Below are 23,255 nucleotides of genomic sequence, written 5' to 3' on the forward strand. Positions count from 1 at the left end.
GCCTGCTGGGGTAGCAGAAGGGAAGTCAGGTCAGACATGCATATTCACATGTAATTGCATGTGTCTGTGCCCCCACTCCCCACCCCCAACACATCTGATCACACACACACACACACACACACACACACACACACACACACACACACACACATGCGAACAGCAATGTCTGCTCAGAAGGCTCCAGACTCCCATAGGGCGCTGGGACCGGGCAGCAAAGACCTACAAGAGATACAAATGCTCCCAAGGGTGAGAGGGTGGAGGGAGTGTCTGCTTCCCCAAGGGCCTGAAGGGAAAGAAGGCAAGTAGTGGCGGCTGCTAGTAGAATGGCCCCTGGGAGCTACGGAGGTGGTGGCTGCTAGTGCTGCTGTGGAGAGATGGGAAGGAAAGACTTGCAGAGTCCCTCCAGTATCTGCACCAAGGTCTCCTCCAGGCAGCATGCTTGGCAGGTGACGCCTGGCTCCAAGCTGACAGAGCCGGGTGTGGCCAAGTTCTTACCTCGCACATACAGGTTGGCGGGGGCCGAGTAGCGTGTGCCTGCAGAGTTGGTGGCCACACACTCGTACTTGCCTTGGTCAGACTCCTCGCTGCTCTCTATCTGCAATGCACCTGTGGGGGGGACACAAGAGAAGATGTCGGTCCATGGTGCGTGTGGCCTGGGACACGGAAGCCTCGACAACAAGTGTAGCCCCAGAGACAGTGGCTCTCCTGGGCCACAGCCTAGGGCCTGTGTGTGGCTTCCAGGAAGCTCTTTCTGATGAGCCAGGTCCCTCTAAGCAGGAATCAAGAACTTGTACTTAGAAGCAAGATCCACCCAGGGGCTGTCCATAGAGAGCCCGCCACTGTCCCGAGTGAGTCCTAAGGCTATTTACCAATAACCATGCTTATCAATGTTCTTGTCCTCAAAGCCTACAGACCCACAGGTCTGGAATTCCTAAACAAGCGATGTCCTCATCAGACAAGAGCCTGAGACACTATCGTCTACTCGGAAGGAAGGAAGGGGCTTGCCTTGGGGCTTGCCGTACAGCAGCCTCGGCCCCACACTCCCACCATCTTCTCCCACTCTACCTCCACCCTGCTAGCCCCACCCTTTCCGGCTACTTTCCTCAGCTTGGTCCTGCTAAAGTGCTTCGACCCACCAAGGCTTCTGCATAATTCAGAAGGCTAATGGAGACTGTAGCTCCCACTTGGGCCAGCGCCCTGAGGGGCTGCTCCTGGCCACAGGCGGACAGACAGGAGCCAAGACTGGGAGTGGGGGTAGCTGAAAGGACCCTCTGAGAGGACGAATGAAGTTTGCATTTGGGACCCACACTGCCATGTCAGGTCAAGTGAGTGACCCCAAGGTGGAGGATTACTCGCATTGATGCTGCCCCACCCCCAACCCCAGCAATAAACACTTGGAAACTGCTAGTGAAAGCAAACTGGTCTATCTATCTATGACAGAGAAACCCACAGGGCAAAGCACCACGCCCCTCCCTAGAACAATTTGACAGACAATTACACCCACACACGACAGTCCAACGGACAGCTAATAACCCCCACAGGACACAGTCTGACAGAAAACCACCTCCTTCACGAACAGCTGGAACAGCTCTAAAGTGCTTCTTCTTCCACCCCGACTGACAATCACGCCCACACAGGACAGACAGAACCTGCCAGGTCCCACCTAACTGGACTGGACAGGAACCTCAGAGGCAATTTCAAGCTGTGTTCTCACAGCCCAGGCCCACGGGGAAACACTCTGGGTCCAAGCTTCACCTTTTTCAAACCCTTTCTACCATCAGCACCAGGGCAGCAGGAGCTGTATACATCAGAAGGCTGAGAGCGGTGTGTGTGTGTGTGTGTGTATGTGTGTGTGTGAGTGTGCCACTAACACAGAGAAAAGGGCTGGCCTGTCCATAGCCTCGACCTCAGCCTCCCCATGGACATCAGAGCACAAGGCAAATGCCCAGTAACTGCAACAATGGTGCTGACTGGCAGCCAATGGGTCATATTCATGGGCTGAATGGACACCGTTACAGCAGACGTTCACTCAAACAGGTGAGGATCAGGGCCCTGGCTGGTGAAGCATGCCCATGATCAGCTTAACAGAGGTTTGGGGTAGAGGGGCAGCTGGTGCCACAAGCCGAGGACAGCAAAGAGCGCCCAGGATTGCAGCTGATGGGCAGAGGTGGCTCCCCTGGGACAAGAGCCTAGGTCTGGCTAGGAGACCTGTGCTTGTTAGTTATTTCTGTCAACTTAACACAAGCTAGAGTCATGAGAGAAGAGAGACTCTCAGTTGAGAAAAAAGCCCCAGTTAGATTTGCTGGTAGACAAGTCTGTGGGATGTTTTCTTGATTAGCAATTGATGTAGGAGGGCCTGGCTCACTGTGGGTGGTAACACCCCTGGGCAGGTAGTCCTGGGTGTAGAGAAAAAAGCAAGCTGTGCAAGCCAAGGAGAGCAAGTCAGTAAGTAGCTCTCCTCCACTGTCTTTCTCTGCTTCCGTTTGAATTCCTGCCCTGACTTCCCTCAATGATAGACAGGATTTGGGACATGCTGGTCAAATGAACTCCTTCCTCCCCAGGTCGCCTTTGGTCATGGTGTTTATCATAGCAATAAAAAGCAAACTAGGACATTACCCAGGACGGACACGGGATCTATTTGAACACAGATATCTCCAAATCTGGTATTGACACCCAGATCCAGGAGCAGGGAAAGCAGGGTGGGCATGTGCTAAGGAGACAGATGTGCAGGGAGAGGTAGAGCGGGAAGGGAAACCGAATCCTGGTATCAGAGTGACAAACAGCTACTCCCCAGCCCCAGCTTCTCTCCTGAGCTCTCTAGCCTTCAAGAGAGGACCAAGATGTGCCCACAAATATTGATGCACGTGGGAAGAAAATGGTGGCATAGAAACACAAACTACCATTCTGTACGTGACAAACTGATCATACCCGTCCTCAGTCCCCTATAAGTCACACAGCCTGAGGAGAGGTGGTCCTGGCTCCAGTTCTAAGAGGAGACACACTTGAACCCTGATCTCTATCAGCCCAAAATCTATGCTTTCTCACCAGTAGGTTGCAGAACCCTGTTGTGTGAAGGCAGTTCAGGGGGGCTTCAAGCTGACAGGTCAGCTGAACTAGTTATGCATGGCTCTGCTTATTTCCCAATTGCCATCTAAAATCCTAGTCCTTGCTGCTGAAGAGATATAAGGGATGATCCTCATTTGACCACGGGACCAAAACACTACAGGAAAGGTCAAGTAGTAACTAACCTAAGAAAAAGGAGACGCACAAGGGAAAGGGCCAGACTTGGTCATGCTCCCCAACCTATGCCAGCCTTAGGTTCAGGCTAGGATTAGCTATGGGAACCAAATGGGTCCGTTCTGTGGGACTGGCCTAGGAAGCCTGGGTAGCAGGGCTTGCCATCCTGGGTGGTCTCAGCTGGTTATGTCCACAATGCAGACTTGTAATGGATGAGTCCACAGGAGGGAATGACTGAGAGTGGAGGTGTGTGGTGGCTGGTGGCAGAGGGGGCTGGAGCTGGAGATGAAGAGACTGGAGAGGGCAGGATGGGTATGGGGAGGTGACGGACTGGACGGGATGGAGTGGAGTGGAGGTGACCGACGGCGACAGTAGTGGTGTGGTGTGGCGTGGTGTGACGTGGCGTGGCGAGGCGAAATGCACGGACAGCATTCTTACCTCTGATTGGTGAACCACCTGGCGAGGTAATTTGAATGCAAATAAGATCAGAGAGAAACATTAGTACAAAAGGAAGGAAAGCCACACAAAGCCAAATCAGATAAAACAAAACACTAGAGAGGGCCTTAACTATATGGAGGACTTGCAGCCTCAGTGTAGGTGACTCGAGTGTTGTGTGAGCAAGCACTAGGATGGGCCAGGCTGAGTGTGGGTGAAGCATGTCCCCTAGCTCTAGAGAAGTAGAGAGCTGGAGCTGGCGGAGGTGTTGACAGGATCAGGGAAGTGGGGTTGGGCTCCTATGACCCTTGCTGGCTGGGCTGAGAAACGGGAGCAGGACCCACCCCAAAGACCACCCAAATCCCACAGGGTAAGCGTCCAAGGAGAGCACTTGCCAAAACCAAACCAAACCAAACCAGGGCATTTAAGCAGGCAGGGTTAAGGGGAGAGCTCACATAGGTTACCATGATGAATCAGGGATCCCAAGACACAGACCAGCCCTGGCATCCGACAGGGGAGGCGTGGGACTCAGCTCAAACCCCAGTGGCTAACAGCCTGTAAAACCCACCTGCCCCTATGAGGACAGAGGAGTCAGAGCTCTCAGCCCACCTGGTGAGAGGCAAAGGGCCAGTAGGTACCCCTCGTGTGTCTGGTGCTTCAGACCCTGGGATCAGCAGCCACAAGGGGCAGGCACTTGCCCTCCTGAGCCAGGCCTGGTATGAACCCTTGGTAGGTTTGCCTGCCAACAGGTGCCTGTCCCAAGACGCTCAGTCCAACCACTGGAGTCAGGAACCTATAGACTGAGCCAGATCCAAGTCTATCCACCCTCTAGCTCCTTCGGTGGGGGTTGGGTTGGAAATGCTGGGGCCAGAGATCAGTTCCTGTCTCATTGAACCTGGCAACACCCACGTGGAAAAAATACCCATTCCTAGGCACAAATGAGGAAAAGGAGGCCTGGAAACAGTAAAAGGCAACAGGATCTAACCAGTCTAAATTGGAGCCTTCCTGACGGACATCCTGCAGAGGTGGGAGCTAGAAGGCACGGGTGGGGGCTGGGGAGGGAGCGATGTGTTCATACAGGAAATTGAGAATAGACCAACATATTCTCCATGAGTGCTCCAGAGGGGTGTGTATGTGTGTGTGTGTGTGCGCGCGCGCACATGTGTGTTTGGAGGGAGAGGGAATCACTGAGAACCTTTTAGGGAGTCCACCAGAATAAAGCCTACAATTAGTAGTTCCTACAATACTAAGACTGGGGAGGGGGTGTGGAGTCTGCCTGTAGTCTTAGCACTTGGGAGGCTGAGACAGGGCGACTGCAGCAAGGTCTGGGAGAGGTTGGGCTCTACAGAGGATCATGCCCAGGGCTATACAGTGAACACTTGTTTCAAAATCAGAACTATCTGCCTTATTTAGATGCTTTCTCTTATGAACATACAGTGTCATTTCCTGAAGGGTTCACAACTTGTAACACTGTTAACAGGTTGAAAGCAGCCACACTGAAGCTCTGCCTAACAGTGAGGTTTTCCTAAGTAAATATTTTTTTGTCTTAGATTACACAATGATCTTTTTTATTTTAGAATGTTTACTTATGGTAACACTTGATAGTTTTAAAATTATTTTAAAATAATTAGTAAACATTTAAAATCTTCTATCTTAAATGTCTAATACGGTAAAGATCAATAGGTATAAGCCAGCTAAACAAGACTACCTTACGGTCCTGAGTTAAAGTTAGCAATACTAAGACCAGAAAGTTGACAACCACTGACCTCCTATAGTCTAGGCTGGAGCTAGGGCGAGGGTTGTAGTGTCACAGCCTGGCACTGAAGCCGACCTGTTCCTGCTCTTTCTCTACTTAACCCATTGACTGAGAATCTGGCTTTTCTGTTTCACTAGATAGGTATATGGCACTGAAGGGGCCCAAGGGTCAACCTCCCCAGGAGACTCATGCCAATGTGCTCACATGCTGACTATACCACTCTGGAAGACCCAGTCAAAGACAGAACAGGGCAGCGTAGATAGGCACTTCCAGCCAGAGCTGGGCCAGCCAGCAGAGGGAGAAGCCACGAGCATTTCATCAGAGGGAGCAGAGGCCTCCTCCTGCAGGCAGAGCTGCCATCTCCACTTGACAGCCCCGATTCTGCCACTGCCACAGCAGGCATCCTTTCTGCACAGGCTTGCCTGAGGTCTCAAGCTCAAGCGGCCCATGGGGTACCGAGGTGGCAGATCCCATGGCTGCAGCAGGAAAGGAGCCCTTTAAACAGAGCTGATGTGTACAGATGTGCTATGGCTCACAGATGCTGGCAGCACTGTAGAGACCACCAGGGGGACCTGATGTCTGGAGCTCTGATGGATACAACTACTTCTCAGACTCCAGGGTTAGGATGTGCTGCTAGAAGGCACTAAGGTTACCTCCCAAGGCCTCCACGTGTCATCCCCTGACCTGTGGAAAATAGACATAACCATCACAGCCTGTCCTGCTGCAGAGACGTTGCAAGAGACTCCAAGGTAATAAAGGGTAGAAAAGCACCCTGTGAACAAGTGTATAACAGGGACCTGAACCCACTCTCACGGCTTCATCCCAAGCACTGGACACACTCCCTCCCTGGCCTATTTATGATCCTTAAGTCACAGCTTCCTGGAGCAGGAAAGGTCAAACGAGTAGATATCATCTTCAGTGATAAGTCCCAAAGGTCAATAAAATAATTCCTCAATGAGGACTTACAGACACCCGGGTACGGTGGGGAGGGGCACCTTACCAAGCAAATCTGTTCCAGGTCCTCCCACATCCAGCCTAGGTGAGTAGGGCTGGAGACAAACGCTGACAGCATGAAGCAGGGTGGCTCCCAAGGGAGTAGTCAGAAGCTGGGTACAGGTGCCCAGTGGGAGAAGCTAAAGTGAGGGGAGGGCCAGGTGGGCAAGGATGGGTCATCGTGGGTACCTGCAAGTGTGAAGCAGCAGGAGGCGGGGACAGAGCCTTTACCACAAACCAGGCCTCAAAGTGTCACTGTGTCCCTAATGCAGCTACTTAGCAAGATATGAAAACTGACAAAAGTTAACTGAGGCCACAGAACTAATAAGGTGTGTGTCGATAGGATAGGCCGAGATAAAGCCAGCATGTGATTGAGCAGGGTCCCTTGACCAGGAGCACATATCTGACCAAACAGGCAGGGGCAAGGGTTAGGAGCCCAGGGTCCAGCACTGCCTCTCCGAGTCTAGGAGGAAGATGAATGGGCAATGCCAACAGCTGCCGGAGGACAGTTTTCAGAGCGAGTCTAGAGGCAGGGAGAACAGTAGTGGTGTCCCAGGCTAGGACAGAGGCAACAGAAAGAGAAGAGGGTACGAACTTGAGATCCATTTGGTGAGGCATGAAGAGGATGTGGATTCGGACTAAATGGGAGGGCTGGGTATCTCGGAAAGGGGGGAGGTTGCCACTCATGGACAAATGGTCAATGGGAGCAGGGAATGGCTGTTTGTAAAGAAGTCATTGCTTATCCATGATAGGGCGAAATCCAGACAGCATCCATCGAATGTGGGACCTGGAGCTCATACAGGATATCTGGGCTGAGTTGACCAGTATCGGGACAGATAAGGAGTTGGTGACTGAAGCACTGGGAGCAATGGGTTTGCCTGCTGGAAGACAGACTGTCAGAGCAAGGGTGAGGCTGGCAGGTCTCTGGGCTAGAAGAACCCACCCGTGCTTCAGGCAAGGAGACCACAGGGCAGCTAAAGGAAATCAGGGGTGGCAGAGCCCGAGGAAGGGTAGGAGGTTTGCTCGAGGAGGAGGAAGGGCTGTTGGCCACTGTGAGGACAAGAAGGAAGAGGCCTGTGCAGCTCCCGGGGAGTCATGGGCAGGGGAGGGGTGGCACGGGGTCTGGCACACAGCAAGCGCTACATAAATACTTGATGAACAAATGCTGCAGACAGCGGGCCTTCCCAGAACTGCTGCCTGCCACAGACAGTCAATGCCATTCCGGGGAGGAGTCAGGCCTGCGGGGAGGACCGTCTGGCAGCATGGGGAACCTGCCTGGGGGAACCCATGAGCAAATACAGGGGAGCGGAGCCATGCCGGCCTCTGTGCTGTGCTGGGCAGCAGCCACAAACACTGCCGGACCATTTCCTGCCTTGATTATGGCTGTTTTAATTAACTGCACTACAGCTGCCTCCATCTTGTTGAGTTTTAATTAAATTAAATGAGCTAACACTTCGTGGGCTGTCTCAGGCGGCCGTGGCTGGGGCCGGAATCCTGCCCTGCTGGGTGGCTCATCACTCCCTCTTCTTCCTGGGTACCAAAATGGTGCGGGCCTGACGGGAGGGTCTAGAGAGGGTCTGGGACCTGTGTGCACCTCTGAAGCCAGCAGAGCCCTAAGAGAGGCAGACACATCCTTCACGGTGTTGACATCACAGCTGAAAGGCAGCAGGAAGTCAAGCCATGCGAGAGAGGCCTACCTTCTCCCAGCCTGCAGGACTTTTGGAGCCAAGTCTGTGGGTCTATCCTGAGCTGCTAGCGGGTGTAGAACGCAGCCCAGCTGATTCTGAGCCTCGTTTCCTACCCACTCCATCCCTACAAAATCAAAATCCATTTTCTTGGCGGGAGCCTCACAGGCAGATCGATCAATGGGGCGACACTTCCCTCTTGGTCACAATGGCATCCTTGTTTCCAGGGCTCCAAGGTGGCTCGACTGAGACATCCACTGGAGGGAGACAGGTGGCTCTGGTGGCCACAGCACAGAGGCAGATGCCCCTGGTTTCAGGCTCTTACGTGGATGAATCAAGTATCCCTGGCCCCTTCCCCAGCAAACCTTGCTACCTAGAGAAGCAGAGACATGGGCTGGGCCCTGGGAAAGTAGACGAAAAGCCAGGGCACCGTCCTCAGGCCTGCCACACGGGCTGGCAGGAGCAAAACTGGCCTAAAGCATGGAGCCTGACAATGCCAGAAGGATCAGGATGGCGCTAGCCACCACATCCTGTCCCCTATGACAATAGGGACATTCTAATCAGTCTTCCTTAGAAAGTTCATCCCCCAGCACCTGGCTGGACCAGGCTGGAAGGTGTCTTCCCCAAGGTACTCATGACACCTTAACTCTGCCTTAACTCAGCTCACCTGAACGCAGCTGCTTGATACGACCGTTGCTTGCAGCAGGGTCCACAGGAAGGAAGTCTTTGAACCAAGAGATCTCAGGGTCCGGGTTCCCACCGGCTGCGCACAGCATGGTGGCAGTGCGACCCTTCTCCACCACCTTCAGCTGAGGTCCCATGTCGATGGTTGGGAACCCAGACGGCAGCTGGTCCTCTGCAAACAAAGAGTGACACGTGCATTAGGACTGGCTCTGCTCACCGCTGACGACCTCTCTGTGTAGCTTTCCCCTGACTTCCAGGTAGGCTGGGACCCGTAATATACTTCTCTTTCCCACCCCTGACTTCTAAGCACAAGCCCTACCCCAAATGAGGAGTCAGAGTCCTAGGTCCCTTTGGGTAAGGCAGGGGCTGCAGGAGGGCCCAGAGCACCACATCCCTGCTGGGGAGTTGCCAAGTCTGGAAGCACAGACTGAAGACGTCAGCACTTATCTCCCTAGGCCCTGGGAAGAACAGGGATCAATGCTCTGCTGGCTGTGGCAAAGTGCTATATGGATGTGGGGTGGGAGCGGCAAGGGAAACAAAGCCCCCCAAGCATCCATAGCTGCAACCCCACCAGAGGTGTGCTTGTCCAGCCTCCACTTCCTTGTCAGCACACATGTTATCTCTCCTTGGCCTGCATCCCTTCGGCTGTACCATGTGGCAGAGCCTCAGGTCTTTGACCCTGGCCCTACCCTACCAATGACCTAACTCTAGTCTTGCCTCTGACCTTCTCTACTACAGTCTTGACCCTTGGCCTTTCTTACTCAATCCTGGCCCCAAGAACCAGGATAAGGCGTCAGGGCCATGTCTGAGAATGTGTAGGCTAAGAAGACAAAAAAACAAACAGTAAAAACAGTAACAACAACAAAACCAACCATCCCAATTATTTCCTGGAGTTAGCAACTCACAAAGGAAATCACTTTCACTTGACCCATTTCCTCCTGCCTTTGGCTGCTGAAGCAGTCCCTGTAAGCTGAGACAACTGCCTGATGCCCACCCTCAGAAGTACTGGGAGCTGGGAAGACAGGCCCTGGAAGAGTGTAGACCGTGTGGGACTGCCGTCTCTGCCACTAACCACCACCTCTACGGCCTAAGCGTGTTCGTTACTCACTGAAGCCTGACTTATCTCCTGGGTTTAGGAGTCCACCTTGGAAAGATACCTTGAAGACGCCATCAAAAAAAAAAAAAAAAGAATCCTGGGTGCTGAGGAGTATCTGACACAGAACAGGCACGCAGTAACTGTTAGAAGTTATAATTAACCAGACCTGAGCCACTGGGGCAGACAGATACCAGAACTATAGCCTGGGGCCCCCTTTCCCATTATGGTTTCCCATTGGAACAAAACCATCAAGTGTTTTCCAGAATTCAACAGTATCTCTCCTCTTCCCAAGCTTGGCTCTGGGTGCACCTAATGAGGGCCTAGAGAATGTCTGCCCTTTGTTTACCTTTCGGCAAGAAAGCTGGGCAGTATGGTGGGGGAACAGGCACCACTCCGCTCTTCCCTCTCACATGCCCCGCACAGGTTGGTTAGTGTGCAGGGACATTTGCTGCACCCAGGCTCCCATGCCACAAAGACTCGCCCTCAGAGGGAGAAAAGTAAAGGGCAGGTGTGAAGCGCCCACTTACCCTGCCTACTCTGGCAACCTAAGGGGAGCACCTAGGGGCGCAGACAAGACGGAGCTGGAGGAGCCACTGCAGGCAGAGGAACCCCATCAAAGTTGCAACTTCAAGGGATATCCTAGAAGGGTGTCTGGCTGGAGTTATAGGAGATCTCTCATCATGGCCTTGAATCCCCAGGCTTGGCCAGGAATCGGCTATATACTTCCCCGTTTGGAGCCCTATAAATTCTGATGTAAATCCTGGGTTTCTTTGGCTGTAGGTATGATGCCACAGTGCTCTGACTCTTAGCTGATTCTTTTTTTTTTTTTTGGTGTGTATGTGGAGGGGTTCAAGACAGGGTTTCTCTGTGTAGCCCTGGCTGTCCTGGAACTCACTCTGTAGACCAGGCTGGCCTCGAACTCAGAAATCCGCCTGCCTCTGCCTCCCAAGTGCTGGGATTTAAGGCGTGTGCCACCACTGCCTGGCTCAGCTGATTCTTGAAAGGATCACATTAAACAGCAGCAGGAGGAGAAGGAGAGGAATGAAGACCGTGATGCACAGCTTCCTTGGCCTGGTACCACTTGGAAGCTAAGAGTAAGCCCTGTGGCCTAGGGCGTCCTCCCCATCCCCTTCTAGCATTGGGGATCCCAAGGCTGCTAGAGCCACAGCTATTGTCACCAAGGCATCGAGCCTGTTCTTCCAGGCTTACTCCTATCTGTAGGATGAGGGCTGGCTAGGTCCTGCCAGAGTCAGAGCCAAGGAGCTCTCCATCCTTTATGGCCTGCGTGCAAAGCACTGATCTAGAATGAAAGCAGTACACATGCTTGCAGCCCAGTGTCCCAGGGATCTACTCTGAATTCTTGACACGGGGAAGGTCTTTGGGACCTACGCCAAATTAAGGACAATTAATTTTCCTCCCTCAATTATCACACCCTCAAATGGCTCCGTCCTTGGCTCAGATCATTCCTCAGGCATCACTGCCAAAGCCTAAACCAGGGAATGTTAAGAGCGTCTACTGAACAGCAGGACCCAAAAGCCAGTCCCTGGGGCCAGCTAGGCTCCTGAGCAGCGAGCAGCAAGCAGGGAGCAGGGAAGGCTGCTTCTTAGGCCACTCCAGGAGGGGAAGTCGGCCCCTGAGGCTGACCTGCTGCTGCTGCCTCCTCCTCTCCCACCTGGGAGCCTTCAGCACACTCTTATCAGTCAAGGACAGACAATGGACATTCCCCAGATGCCTGTGGAGTAACTGACCCTTGCCACCTTCACCCCCCCCCAGTACCACCTTCACCCCCGCCCCGTACCACCGAGCTGTGTCTACAGAAGTCCAAACCACTCAGGTTAGTGACCAAGGCAAATTTCTCAAGAGGATGCATGCCACACTGTCACTTCCAACCCATCAACAACTGAGAAAACTGAGGCCTCTGGACACAGGGATAAAAGGTTCCAAGCATGAAGCATTCCCTCTGTTGCAGGTTTACAAAATGACAATCTTTACCAAAACCCTATGAGGCATATGAGCAAATGGGGACTTGGCAGAAATCTGGAAACCAGCCCAAGGTCACTCAGTTAAATTGGAGGTGGGGCTTGGAGGAGAGCAGGTGGTAGGACCCCGGTGCTTTAGACTAGCACTCACGAAAAGGTGGGCAGGGCAGGGGAAGTGAGGGGCGTCCCTGGGAAGAGCCACGCCCTCCCCCCCCTCTCCCCGCCCTCAACTGGCTTCCGGCTACGGACTCTACTGCAAACCCCCCATGCACATACGCCCCTTCGTTTTCAAGTGCTGTAAAGGAAGCACAATGCTCCCCACATGTGGACACCCCTGGCACGCGCCCGTGTTCCATAAGGGGGATGCACGGGTTACGCTATAGCCCCTCCAAACACGGGCTGCTGGTGCGGGAGGGCCCCTCCCCCCTCCAGGCCACCCGGTAACCATGGCGACGGCAAAGAGGCGGGTGCCACGGTGGAAGGGCTGCGCGCGCTTGTGTCCGAGCGGGTGCGCGCCTCCGCGTCCAAGTCCTACTGGGCGCCGCCCTTCCCGCCCCCACCTAGGCGGAGCAGCCGCGCCCCCTCCCTGGACCCTGCGCCTCAGTTGCGCGCGCGCGGGGGGGGGGGGCTGCTCCCCCTTAGGCATTCCAGCTCCACCAACGCAGTGCACCCAGCTCCCGCCTGTTAGGGTCCAGAACAGTGCAGGAGGCTGTTAAGTTGCCTCTGCATTTCCAGTCCGCAGTGTCGGCCAGGTCCTCCACTACACTGTTCCCAAAGCAGAAAGAGAAGCCCACTGGCTTTGGGGGACTCTGGAGAGGCACCAACACAGTAGCCTAGACCTGAATAGCCTCTATACATAAGTACCACAAACAATCGAAAGTCTGCCCCACCAGCACAGATCTGTGCACCTAGAGTGAGCATCCAAGTGGTTCATGAATGGCCCCTGTACCCAACTAGCCCTTCAGATACTGCGGTTGAGAGACCTGACCCCTTCCCTGGAGAGGTCCTGTTGTCTTAGAGCTCAGAGAAGACAGGGCATGTGGGAGGGCGTGTCTAAGAGGTGGGGAAGATGCAGGGACAGGGAGCATGGTTGATGTCCCTCAGCAGTAGAGTTAATTACTGTAACTCCACCTCTCATCTGCTAACTTGGTGACTTCCTGGAGGAAGGAGGATCAAGAATGATGCAAAGCAGAGAGCTTTCCTGCACACTGCCGAGTAAAGACTACAGCCAGGATGGGGGAACACTGAACAGCAAGGTGAGTCTGGGGTATGTATTGGAGTTTTGATAGGCAAAGGACAGGGCAGGGGTGGGTGGGAAGTTTAGACCGACAGGCCAAAGGACTGGGGGAGGGAGGCTGCCAAAGGCCTCTAGAGAACACACACAGGTCTCTTTGTCCATGAAGCCTGGGATGCCTGGGGCGGAGTCAGGGCCAGAGGCAGGGGGCTGCACCAGGAAAGCTAACAGATGGAGATGCCTTAGAGGGGAGGGTGGTGGCTGTAAGGGAGAGCACCGGCACCGTCTGTCGGCGAGACCTCTTCACCCGTGTTTACCCAGCTTCATGGCATCTCTGAATACAGGCACATATGCGCATGCACATAGACTGGCTCCCTGGGGTGGCAAAGTCTGTAAGGCTGACCCCTCCTCTATGCATGAGTGTGTATCACCCTGTCCCTGAACACACAGACACCTTAGAAACACGCACAGCCAGGGACCTAAAGAACTACGAGGAGAAAGAGACAGGTGCAAAAATAGAAACCTCCATGTGCCTGTGGCGGGGCATCTGCAGTGACAAGCACCTGTGGCAACAGACTCCAGCAGGCAGATCCAGAGGCGGCATGCAGAGGTGTGGGAACACGGGTGCGAGGACATGCAAAGTCAGACACATGCACCTGGAGACACAGTAGGACCAAACCCACAAAGAGACCTCTGTGGGTGGCCAGGTCCCTGCCCTTTGGTGATCCAAGGAAGCCCAGGGCCACCTCAGTCCAGCCCCCAGAGCAGCTCCATCCTCAGTAGAGACAGGGTCAAGACTGAGCCCCCCCCCCCAAACCTGTAAGCTCTCAGTGCCTAGCCCACCCCCACCCCAGGCTCCCAGGCAGTAAGGGGGGCCCGAGGGGCCTCAGCGCCCATCTCCCTTCGCAGCTTTCAGTCTCGACTTTCAGCTGTTTTTCCAAGAGAAAACTCCCACCTCTTCCAGCACTCAGATTTCATCAAACTTGGCATCTTAAAAGCCTGTTTTGTTTTTGAGTCTGAGCTGTTTGGGGCCTGTCGGCAGCCGCGGCCTCCCCCTCTCAGTAATCCCCCCTCCCTTGGGTTTCCCTGGCACTCCACAGCGTCCTACTCAACCTGGCAGGTGAGGCCTCCCCAGCCTTCGGACCCAGTGGTCCCCACACTCAGGTTCTGGCTCATGCCAAGCTCTCCCTCCTGAAGCTCCTCTACCCCAGGCCTGCTCAGGAATTTTCTTTTTAGCCATTTCCCTCTGTAGGTCCCGCCCTTGCTCCCAGTCACTTCAGACCACTGACAGCCTCCCACTCACTCTTCAGCCCCCTGCAGCCCTGCCGCCACCCCAGAGGCTTCCGGAAGCCTGCTCGCCAAGGTCCGTGTCAACTGCAAAGGGCACTGCCCAATACTCATCTTGCTTGGCCTCCCCTGCTCGGCTTCCCCCTTAGCTCCCAGGAACCCCCTCCCGACCATGAGAGCCAGTTCCTGGGGATCCTTCTGGCTTGGCTTCTTGGCTCTCACGATTCCATCCCCAGCCCCTCAAGAGTGCCAGCCAAACCCAGACGAGGCCTTCTCACATCTTTCCTTGGATGCCTGCACACACCTGACTTGACAGACTTCAAATGAGAGTTCTCAACTCACCTCTTCAGTCCTGGGCCTCTTCCTGTATTTCAGAAAGTTGGTTCTGCTGTCTACCAGCCTTGAACCAGGAATGCAGAGCCAACCGCCCCTGGGGTCTCGCAGGCAGCTGGGCCGGATGCTACCCATCATGCTCTTGATCTATCTTCCTTCCTCCTCTATTCACAACAAGGTTCAGGTGATGCTGGCTCTTGCTAGTTGGATTGGCTACACCTACCTCTCATTGATACACTTCCGCCCTACTTTGCATCAACAAGGACGTCTCTGAAGCACGAGGCTGCCTTTAGTAAGCCCTCTTCTCCCCTGGCAATCCCAGTGAGGAGAACACCTTACCATGGATGGAGAATACACATCCAGGGGCATCTAAGACCTCTGACTTTGAGAGCTATTTCTAGCGCTGCTGGTTCAGCCCATGATCATAAGCCAGGGGAAAGGGCAAAAAGCACAGAGCACAAAGACGCCTGTGAGCACGGGCATGGGGAACTAGGTGGGCACAGCTAACAGAAAGGGACTCCATTCAAAAGGAGTTCACTGAGATCTTCGAAGACTATCAGAACTGGAAAAAATGAGAGGATTCCAGGAACCAAGAAACCCTGTGTCTGACCTTCCAGCTGCCTCTACTGCCCCATTCCAGATGTGCCTTCCTACCCAAGACTATCTCGGTCTGAACCTCCAAACTCTGGCTATAGCATTTCATATCTTCATGGTCCTGAGATCTGTTGTGGTCACAGGAAATGGAGGTTATGTGCCAAAGGCCGCTGGACCAGAGGTACATCAGTGTCATTGCTACCAGGGGAGAACAGGGGTTGCCTAGAATTCTAGGTTTGAAGCTTCCTGTAGTAGCTCTTCACCCTCATCTCTCCACCGAGAGTGAAAGGAATAGGAAGGCTTATGATAGGAAAAAAGGTGGGGCAGGGAAAAAATGACCCCTAGGAAAACACATATCCTGCCCAGCTCAGGCAGGACAGCTCGGGACAGGGTCATCATCAGCCTTTTCCCCTGGAGCTGCTTCCAAAGATTCTATGTGTGTGTTGTAGGGAGGTGTGTGTGTGTGTGTGTGTGTGTGTGTGTGTGTGTGTAAGCATGTGTGCACACTTGGGCAAGTGTGCATGCCAAGAAATTATCTATCACCCTAAAGCCTCAGAGCCCACGAGGGTGAGAGTAAATGCAGAACCCATGATCCAGGGTTAACCGAAACACCCTCGACCCCGGCCATTGCCTCACAGTCTGCTCTCCAGGTGGGCGATATGAGACACTAGCTGGATCCAGCCGAATGGCACAGGTGGTACAGTCTGGCCCACTTAGCAGACACAGAGGCCAAGATGGAAGCAGGTGGAAGGACAAGTGTGTAGGTAAGGGGTGGAGAAGACAGGAGCGGTCCTAAATCCTAAGGCCATTGGTCAGGACTCCTAGTGTGCCCTCCTCCTGGCTTGGTCACAGAGGAGCTGCTGAGGTATGATGGCAGCGGATGACAACAGTACTCTAACCCCACCACATTGTCCAGCATCTGTCGTTGTCCAGCTGTTCTGACTGACTCTGTGGGGTCCCAGAGACAATGAATCTGAATACAGCACCTGACATTCCACCAGCACCAGACACTACACATCTAGCTCAGACCGCTGACTCTCGCTGTTCACAAAGCTAAGGTATAATACCACCTGCTGTACACCTGTATCACACACTCACACACACACACCCCAGATACTGCCTGCCATGCACATGTGCACGTGCACACATCTCACTACTGCACAGAGCCTATAAAGTGCATACCACCTGCTTACACATCATGCCCCTCCCTCCCCAGCTGCTTGAGGCACACTGCTGGTATATACAACCCTTCACACATGCTCACACCACTGTAAGCACATCATCTTCTATGTGCATGAAATGACAAACATCCAGCCCTTGAGCCCGGCCCCCAGGACAAGTCAGAAACAGTCTATTCCTACTCCACTGCCTCTTGTCCCCATCTTCCTTTGGGCATTCGGTGTCCCTTTCAGAACTTACCCAGTCACTAGGGCTCCACCACAGCTTTAGCTGTCTAGGCTCCTCTCTGAGGTTTTCCCCAACCATGGTTCTGCCTGGCCTGGACTCTGCAAACCCTGGGGACTCTAATGACCTCCAAACTGAGCTCAACACCCTCACTATCCCCCTCCACCTCGGAAGGGAAAGCCCAGAATCAAGGCCTCATCCCTTCCCCCACCCCTCCCCTCCCTTGTGAGGGAAAATGTCAGATTCCCTGTCTCAGTGGCGGCAGCGGGCGGGTTGGAGGGGGAATGATTCAGCCGCCGCCTCAAGAGTGCGGAGCGAGAAGAGCTTTTCCTGCCATTACCCGGCGAGGGAGAGGCTGGCGCGCTAATGGCTTCAATTACCACTCAGACAGGAACGCTGGGCGGCAGGGCCCTGGTACTCATCACAGCCCAGGACAGGACAGGCCCACCCCCAGCCAGCTTGTGCTGGACACCCCGCCTTGTACCCTGACAGGGATGTTGGCACACCGGCTGGCCGTCCCGACACAGCGGGCTAGGTCTCACGCAAACTGCAACAGAAACACCGTCTTGCTCCAGCAGCGGCAGAGTACGGAGACTCGTGGGGGACCTGGCATGGCGGTGTCCCCAGAGGCTGCAGTGAGAGTGGACTGAGCTGGACCTGGGATGGTAGGAGGAAGGGCAGAGGGCCCCGAAGGAAGTATAATACTGGGGTTCCCTTTTGAAGCCACACTGCTCCTGCCCCTGGGCCAGGCTCCCCAGGCAATGGCCAGGCGCTCCCCAAAGCACCTGTCTCCTGATGCACAGGCGGGCACAAGTGTGTGAGACATGAGCAAAGCAATCAGGCACTATCTTTCAGCCCCTAAGCCAAGTTTATCTCTCACTACTAGGATTCTATGGTGGTCTCACAAAAACGGCCCTGGCTCTCCCCTCATGTCAATCAACCCCAGAGCTCAAAAAAAAAAAAAAAAAAAGCCATCTTTTCATCTATTGCAGGCAAGCAACCCAGCTTTCCTGCCCCCCACCCCCACCCCAGGGAGGAAATGAGGCAGGGTTGCTTTAGGCTGCCTCTCTGAGGTCCCATCCGCTGTGACATTCCTTTCTGCCAAGCCTTAAGCTGGTCAAGGTTACAAAGACAACAGGACAGGTCAGCACTTTGCCTTGCTGGTGCAATATCTCAGGAGCAGGAGGGGCCCACGAGGCCAGCAATCCCAACCACTCTGTTGTAGTAGGGACCTGTCTGTCCCACACGTCATCAGACATCTTCCAGTCCCTAGATGCATCAACATATAGCCTGAAGCCCAGGTCTGGGGATAAAAGTATGTGTCTAGTACCGGGGTCCATCCCAACACCACACGAAAAAGAACGACCTCTAATCCATGGACAGGAACTCTTGACCAGGAAGGCCGTTTCTAATGGCAACCCTCTGCAAATGTGAGTTCTCTTCCCTGGGCCTTGAGAGACCCTTTAAAGGGTAAAGTTGACAGGGCAGGGTGATGTCTTAGAGGAGTCAGCTCTCCATTCTCACAAGGAGACTACTCCTCAGCCTGAGAGCCTCAGAGGTTGCCCGCCATGATAAGGATCCTAGTTTCAGTCTTTTAGACTCCACTCCAATAGAAGGCAGGGTAAATGACTCTCATGCCAACAGGTGAAATCCTTTTTCCTGGGTCACAAATTGGAGGTCAGAAATGACCAGAAGGAACCTCCGACGAGCCAATGGTTTCAGCTCAGAGCTGGTTGTCTGGCCCTCTGTCCCCAAATGGAACGGACAGTAGGGCTAGCACAACCCAGTGACACCAAGCAACAGCAGCTCAGGTGTCTACACTTCAGAATGGACTCTGAGACCCTGAGATGTAGGAAAAGCTCCACACTAGCTTGGACCATGGGTACAATGTCCTGGATCCTGGATGGAACAAATGAGGCCCAGCATTCCTGTCTACAGGGGAGGGCCAAACACAGCTCTATTAGAACCCATTGATTCACACGAGACACACAGATGCAAGAATTACTGAATGGATGCATGTGTGAACACATAAAGCCAAAGCATAAAAATGGCCAATGTGAAAAGATGTTCCACTGCTCTTGTAATCAAAGAAATGCAAATTAAATTGAGATGCCATTTTTTGCCTATTAACTTGGCAAAGCTTTTTTTTTTTAATGGTAATTTCTACTGCTGGTGAAGATGTGCAGAGAAGAGGCCCTCTTATGCCCTCCCTGATAAGAATATAAACGGATACAATCTTCTAGCAATATTGAAGGCTTTAAAATGTATGTGCCCTTTGACTTAGCAATTCTACTCCATGAACCTAGAGTCAGGACATGGTCAGCAAAGGGACAGCATCTTCACAGACACGTGTGACACCTTACCTACAAAGGCTGAAAGCTGAGAACATAGGCACCCAACAAAAAGGGAGCAGCTAAATAAATTAGGGTGCTTCCATGTGACAGCTTACCACAGCCATTAAAAATAATGGTGCAGAAGAATATTTAATGGCAAGGAAAATCTTCACACTATATATATATTTTTAAGCAGGAGCTGGGGAGGTGGCTCAGTAACGCACCTGCTAGGCAAGCATAAAAACCTGAGTTGTGTTTCCTAGCGCCCATAGAGGAAGCTGGGGACAGAAGTGAGAGTGAATGCCTGGACCCCAGTGCTGGGGAGGCAGGAGAGATAGGTAGATTCTTAGAGCTCACTGACCACTAGGCTAGCCAAATAGGTGAGCTCCAGGTTCAGCGAGGGAGCTTGTCTGAAAAGCCCTAGGTTTGCTTTCTAGCTGGAAAACAAACAAACAACAAAAAATATCACTATTCTGTTTACATATATTAATACAAATGTACATACATGTATACAAAACATACACACAGAAAATGGGCCACCAAGGAATAACCAATAGCACTAGGGGTAGGATAATAAGAGATTATTTCTCCCTATGCACTATCTTATGCTTCTCAATTCTTTAACAGTGAACAGATATCGGTATTGCATTCAAAAACGAAAGCAACAATCAATACGGTATTTTGAAAATGCACATTCAGATTCATGTGTCCATTGTGGTCAAGGTTTAATCATGTCACTTCCCACCCTATTTGTGGCTTTCTACCTCCTCAAGAAAGGGCCCGTTCCTCAGCCTGATCCTCCAGCTCACTGAATCACCCTCTCCCTCCTCTCCCTCCCCTCCGCTCTCCAGCCGCCACTTGAAAAGCCTCAAATTGACCACTCAGAGTTCTGGAAGCTCTGCTCCCCTTTACACCCTGGGTCTTGGCAAAGGCCTAGAAGCAAAGTGTCCACGTTCCTTACAGAATTTACTGGACACTGACTGAGGGTAGCATGTATCGAGTGACATTCTGGGCTTAACAGCAGGTCAAGCAAAGTATGTGAATGACTAAATGAATGAACGAGCCACCAGATGAGAAGAGACACTAAAATTCACATGGAGAGTCCAGCTCCAGCTTCTTCATCAGGGTACCAGGAGAATACTGCCAGCAACTGCCAGGCTTCACTGCCACCGTCACATAACCCCAGGGCCACAGAGCTGCAGCACCATACCTCCAGCCTGACCCAGACTCAAGGGAGCAATGACCCAGCAGGAGATCACACAGCTGGCAAGCTCACTGCTGGCTTCAACACAGACCAGTGACCTTGGCCTGTTGAGCACTGCCTCTCACCCACCCCAGGGTGGCCAATCCTGGTGGGCCCCGCCCACTCCTCAATCTACCTGGCCACCATGGCCTGTCCCTCTTGGTACATACCTTCAAGCACTGACAGCTTGGCACTTGTGTTGATCTCCCCGAGACTGTTCGTGGCTGTGCACTCATAGATGGCTTCGTCTCGCTGCACTCGTAATGGCTGGATCCGTAGCACTGACCCTGCTCCATCGTCAAACTCAATTACCTGTCACAGGACAGATGTGGTCACAGCCTGTTAGGGGTGTGGGGATCTACTATAGTTTTCCTCACATCCCCAGAAGTCCCTTGAGGGAGACTAAGACCACCCAGAGAGCAGGCCAACTCTAAAGCCTGCCCAGCCCTCCCGGCCAGCCCAGGACGAACCTCAAAGCGCTGGGAGCTGACTTTCTTCCCCTTCTTCATCCACGTGATTCGAGGCTTGGGTTCCCCTGTGGCTTGGCACACGAAGGAGGCCACCCCTCCCGACAGCCCAGTCTGGTCCTCCGGGACCTTAACAAAGACAGGTTTGCCTGGGAGAGACAGAGGCACTAAATCAAGTGGCACAATCACATCAGGCATGGCCAATGCTACAATACTACAGGTATCAGGCCTTGGGGACAAGGGGGCAAGGAAGACTTAGAGAGAACAATAATAATACCTAACTTTTATACAGTGCTTAATAAGTGCCGAGCCCTGTTCAAAGAGCGGAACCCTTGGAACTCTTTGAAGCCGAGGAGGTGGGTGCTATAATTACTGTTTACAGAGAAGAAATCAAGGCGTGGGGAGGTCAAGAGATTTGTTCGTTGGGACACAGCTGGTCAAGAGCGGAGTCTGGAGTTGGGCTCTGCCTCCGTCTGTCTCCGGCTCCTGGTTATTCCAAGCTCCGGGGATAACAAAAATCAAAAAGATACTGGAGAACTGCTTTCTGGGAAGAGCCCCAGACTCTCCTAGAGCCTTGCTATCTACCCTAAGCCTTAGGCAGACCCCAGGACTCCTCCTCTTCCCTACCCCTACATTCCAACAGCCCCAAAGGCCTGGACATTCCAGCTCCTGAGAGCCTCTGGATAGCTTCCCAGAGGGGTGCTTTCCTGTAACTCCCTGCCCCCACCCCGCCCCCACCAGCTTGGCAACCGCCTTTTCACAGCATGGGTAGCTCCAGAGTTCCTACTCCAGAGGAGGACAAGGGTTTAGCCAGGGCCTGGCCATACCCTCCATGTCCCATCACCCAGGGTCACAGCCCCAAGCAACCTGGCTCATTGAGACATAGCAATGCCTCGTTAATCCTGACAGTGGATCCATTTCCTATTAATCCAGCCAGTGCACGCACAGTGCAGGAAAGCCAGTGCCTTGGGAACTGGCCATTCAGAGGACTTGCCTGTTGCCCATAACTCAGGCTCAGTTTGGGCCCTGGCAGAAAAGTGCCCACTGTGCGCCAGGTACTTTATATCACTTCGAGCACAATAATCGGTGTCTCCACTTTCTAGGCTGAAGGACCAAGTCACATGCCCACAGTTACACAGCCAGTGAGTACTGACACATTTGGGACCCAAATTTAGGCCCATCAGAGTCCAAAACACCTGATACAAAAAGTTCACAGGAGGAGGGGACTTTGTCAAAGAGACCAGCCAGTGGTGGCAAAAGTCAGACAAAAGCAGAGTGGCAGAGGTGAGGGAGGGGCACAGGTGACTGTTACAGCACGCTGTGACTAGGAAAGAGATGCCAACTGGAGGAAGGTTTGGAAACTCTTGTAGTTTTATCTGTATTATGTAAATGTGCCTGCTTGTCTGTATGTGCACCACGTGCATGCAATGCCCACAGTGGCCAGAAGGGGGAATTCCATCTTCTAGAGCTGGAGGTGGCTGTGAATTGGGTGGGTGCTGGGAAGCAAACCCAGGTCTCTACAAGATCACTTGCTGCAAGCACACTTGACCACTGAGCCAGCTCTCCAGCACCAATTCTGGTGTTTTGGTTTTGTTTTGTTTTGGTTTTGTAAGGACATGTGTCAGTGGCAGGCCTTCACCCAGGGCAGGCAGTCACTTGTTAGCGTCACCAGTCCTGTGGGTCAGTGGGTCCATAATCACCCTCATTTTAGAGATAGGGAAAGACATGCAAGCGGTGAAAGGAACAAGGACCAATGAGTCAGTGTTCTGGGGTGGAGCTGGGGTTCACCCTACATTCTAAATCCTAAACTCACTTTAAATGACCTGTGTCCTCCCCAGGAAGAAAGCCCAGGACCCACCACAATCTGTTCCTAGGGGCGAGGCTGAGCAACTCAGAGGGCCCAGTGCAGGGGCGGGGAAGTCATGCAGGTGACCCAAAAGTTCTGAACTCCTTTCTGCCTCTAGCACCCCCAGCTGCCTCTGGAGAGAGGTGTGGATCTTTCTTAGTCTGTAGAATTTACAGAGCCTGTCACTGTTGCCTATACCTGCCTGTGAGGAAGCCCCCTCCTCCAGGGTCGACTGAGGTCATCTCTTAACCCCTCCCCCACGCCAGTAGCTTCCAGCTCTGCACCTGCCCTGCCACCACCACCTCACAGGCTACATTTCCTCCATGGGACAACGGCTAGCTGACCAGGCTGCCGGCCCTGTCTGTCACCCCCACCCCACCTCCTCTATTCTCTATTCTGAAGCCAGAGAACAAACCTCCCCCTGATCAAATCTCTCCAAAGGCCTCCCACTGCTCTTTACAAAGAGTAAGCTCCTCTCACTGCAGACAAAGCTCTGCCAGGTCTGACCCAACCGTTCTCCCCAGAGTCCTGGCTTTAGAGTCCTGAATAAGCAATGCTGCCCCAGGGCCTTTGCGTAAGCCACACCGGCTGCTAAGAGCCTCTTCTACTACCCCTTACCCACTAACCTCCTAAGTCACCTTGGAACATC

At 53.2% G+C, this 23,255-nt stretch overlaps 1 protein-coding gene across 15 annotated transcripts in view; it reads right to left on the minus strand.

Moving 5' to 3' along the window:
• The window catches only part of Ptprf (protein tyrosine phosphatase receptor type F), an 82,383-nt gene that overhangs the window by 39,523 nt on the left and 19,605 nt on the right, over positions 1-23,255 (minus strand). For 8 of the 15 annotated variants that reach the window (XM_029540230.1, XM_029540227.1, XM_029540226.1 and 5 more), the window contains exons 4-8: positions 20,764-20,909; positions 20,464-20,605; positions 8,774-8,962; positions 3,676-3,693; positions 496-606 (exon numbers count right to left, since the gene is read on the minus strand). In XM_029540230.1, coding sequence (XP_029396090.1) covers positions 496-606; positions 3,676-3,693; positions 8,774-8,962; positions 20,464-20,605; positions 20,764-20,909 — 606 coding nt within the window. The remainder of the gene's footprint in view (positions 1-495; positions 607-3,675; positions 3,694-8,773; positions 8,963-20,463; positions 20,606-20,763; positions 20,910-23,255) is intronic. The other 7 variants (XM_021199604.1, XM_029540232.1, XM_029540231.1 and 4 more) reach the window with 1 other exon arrangement.

The sequence above is a fragment of the Mus pahari genome, chromosome 6, assembly GCF_900095145.1.
Source record: "Mus pahari chromosome 6, PAHARI_EIJ_v1.1, whole genome shotgun sequence".
Lineage (NCBI taxonomy): Eukaryota > Metazoa > Chordata > Mammalia > Rodentia > Muridae > Mus > Mus pahari.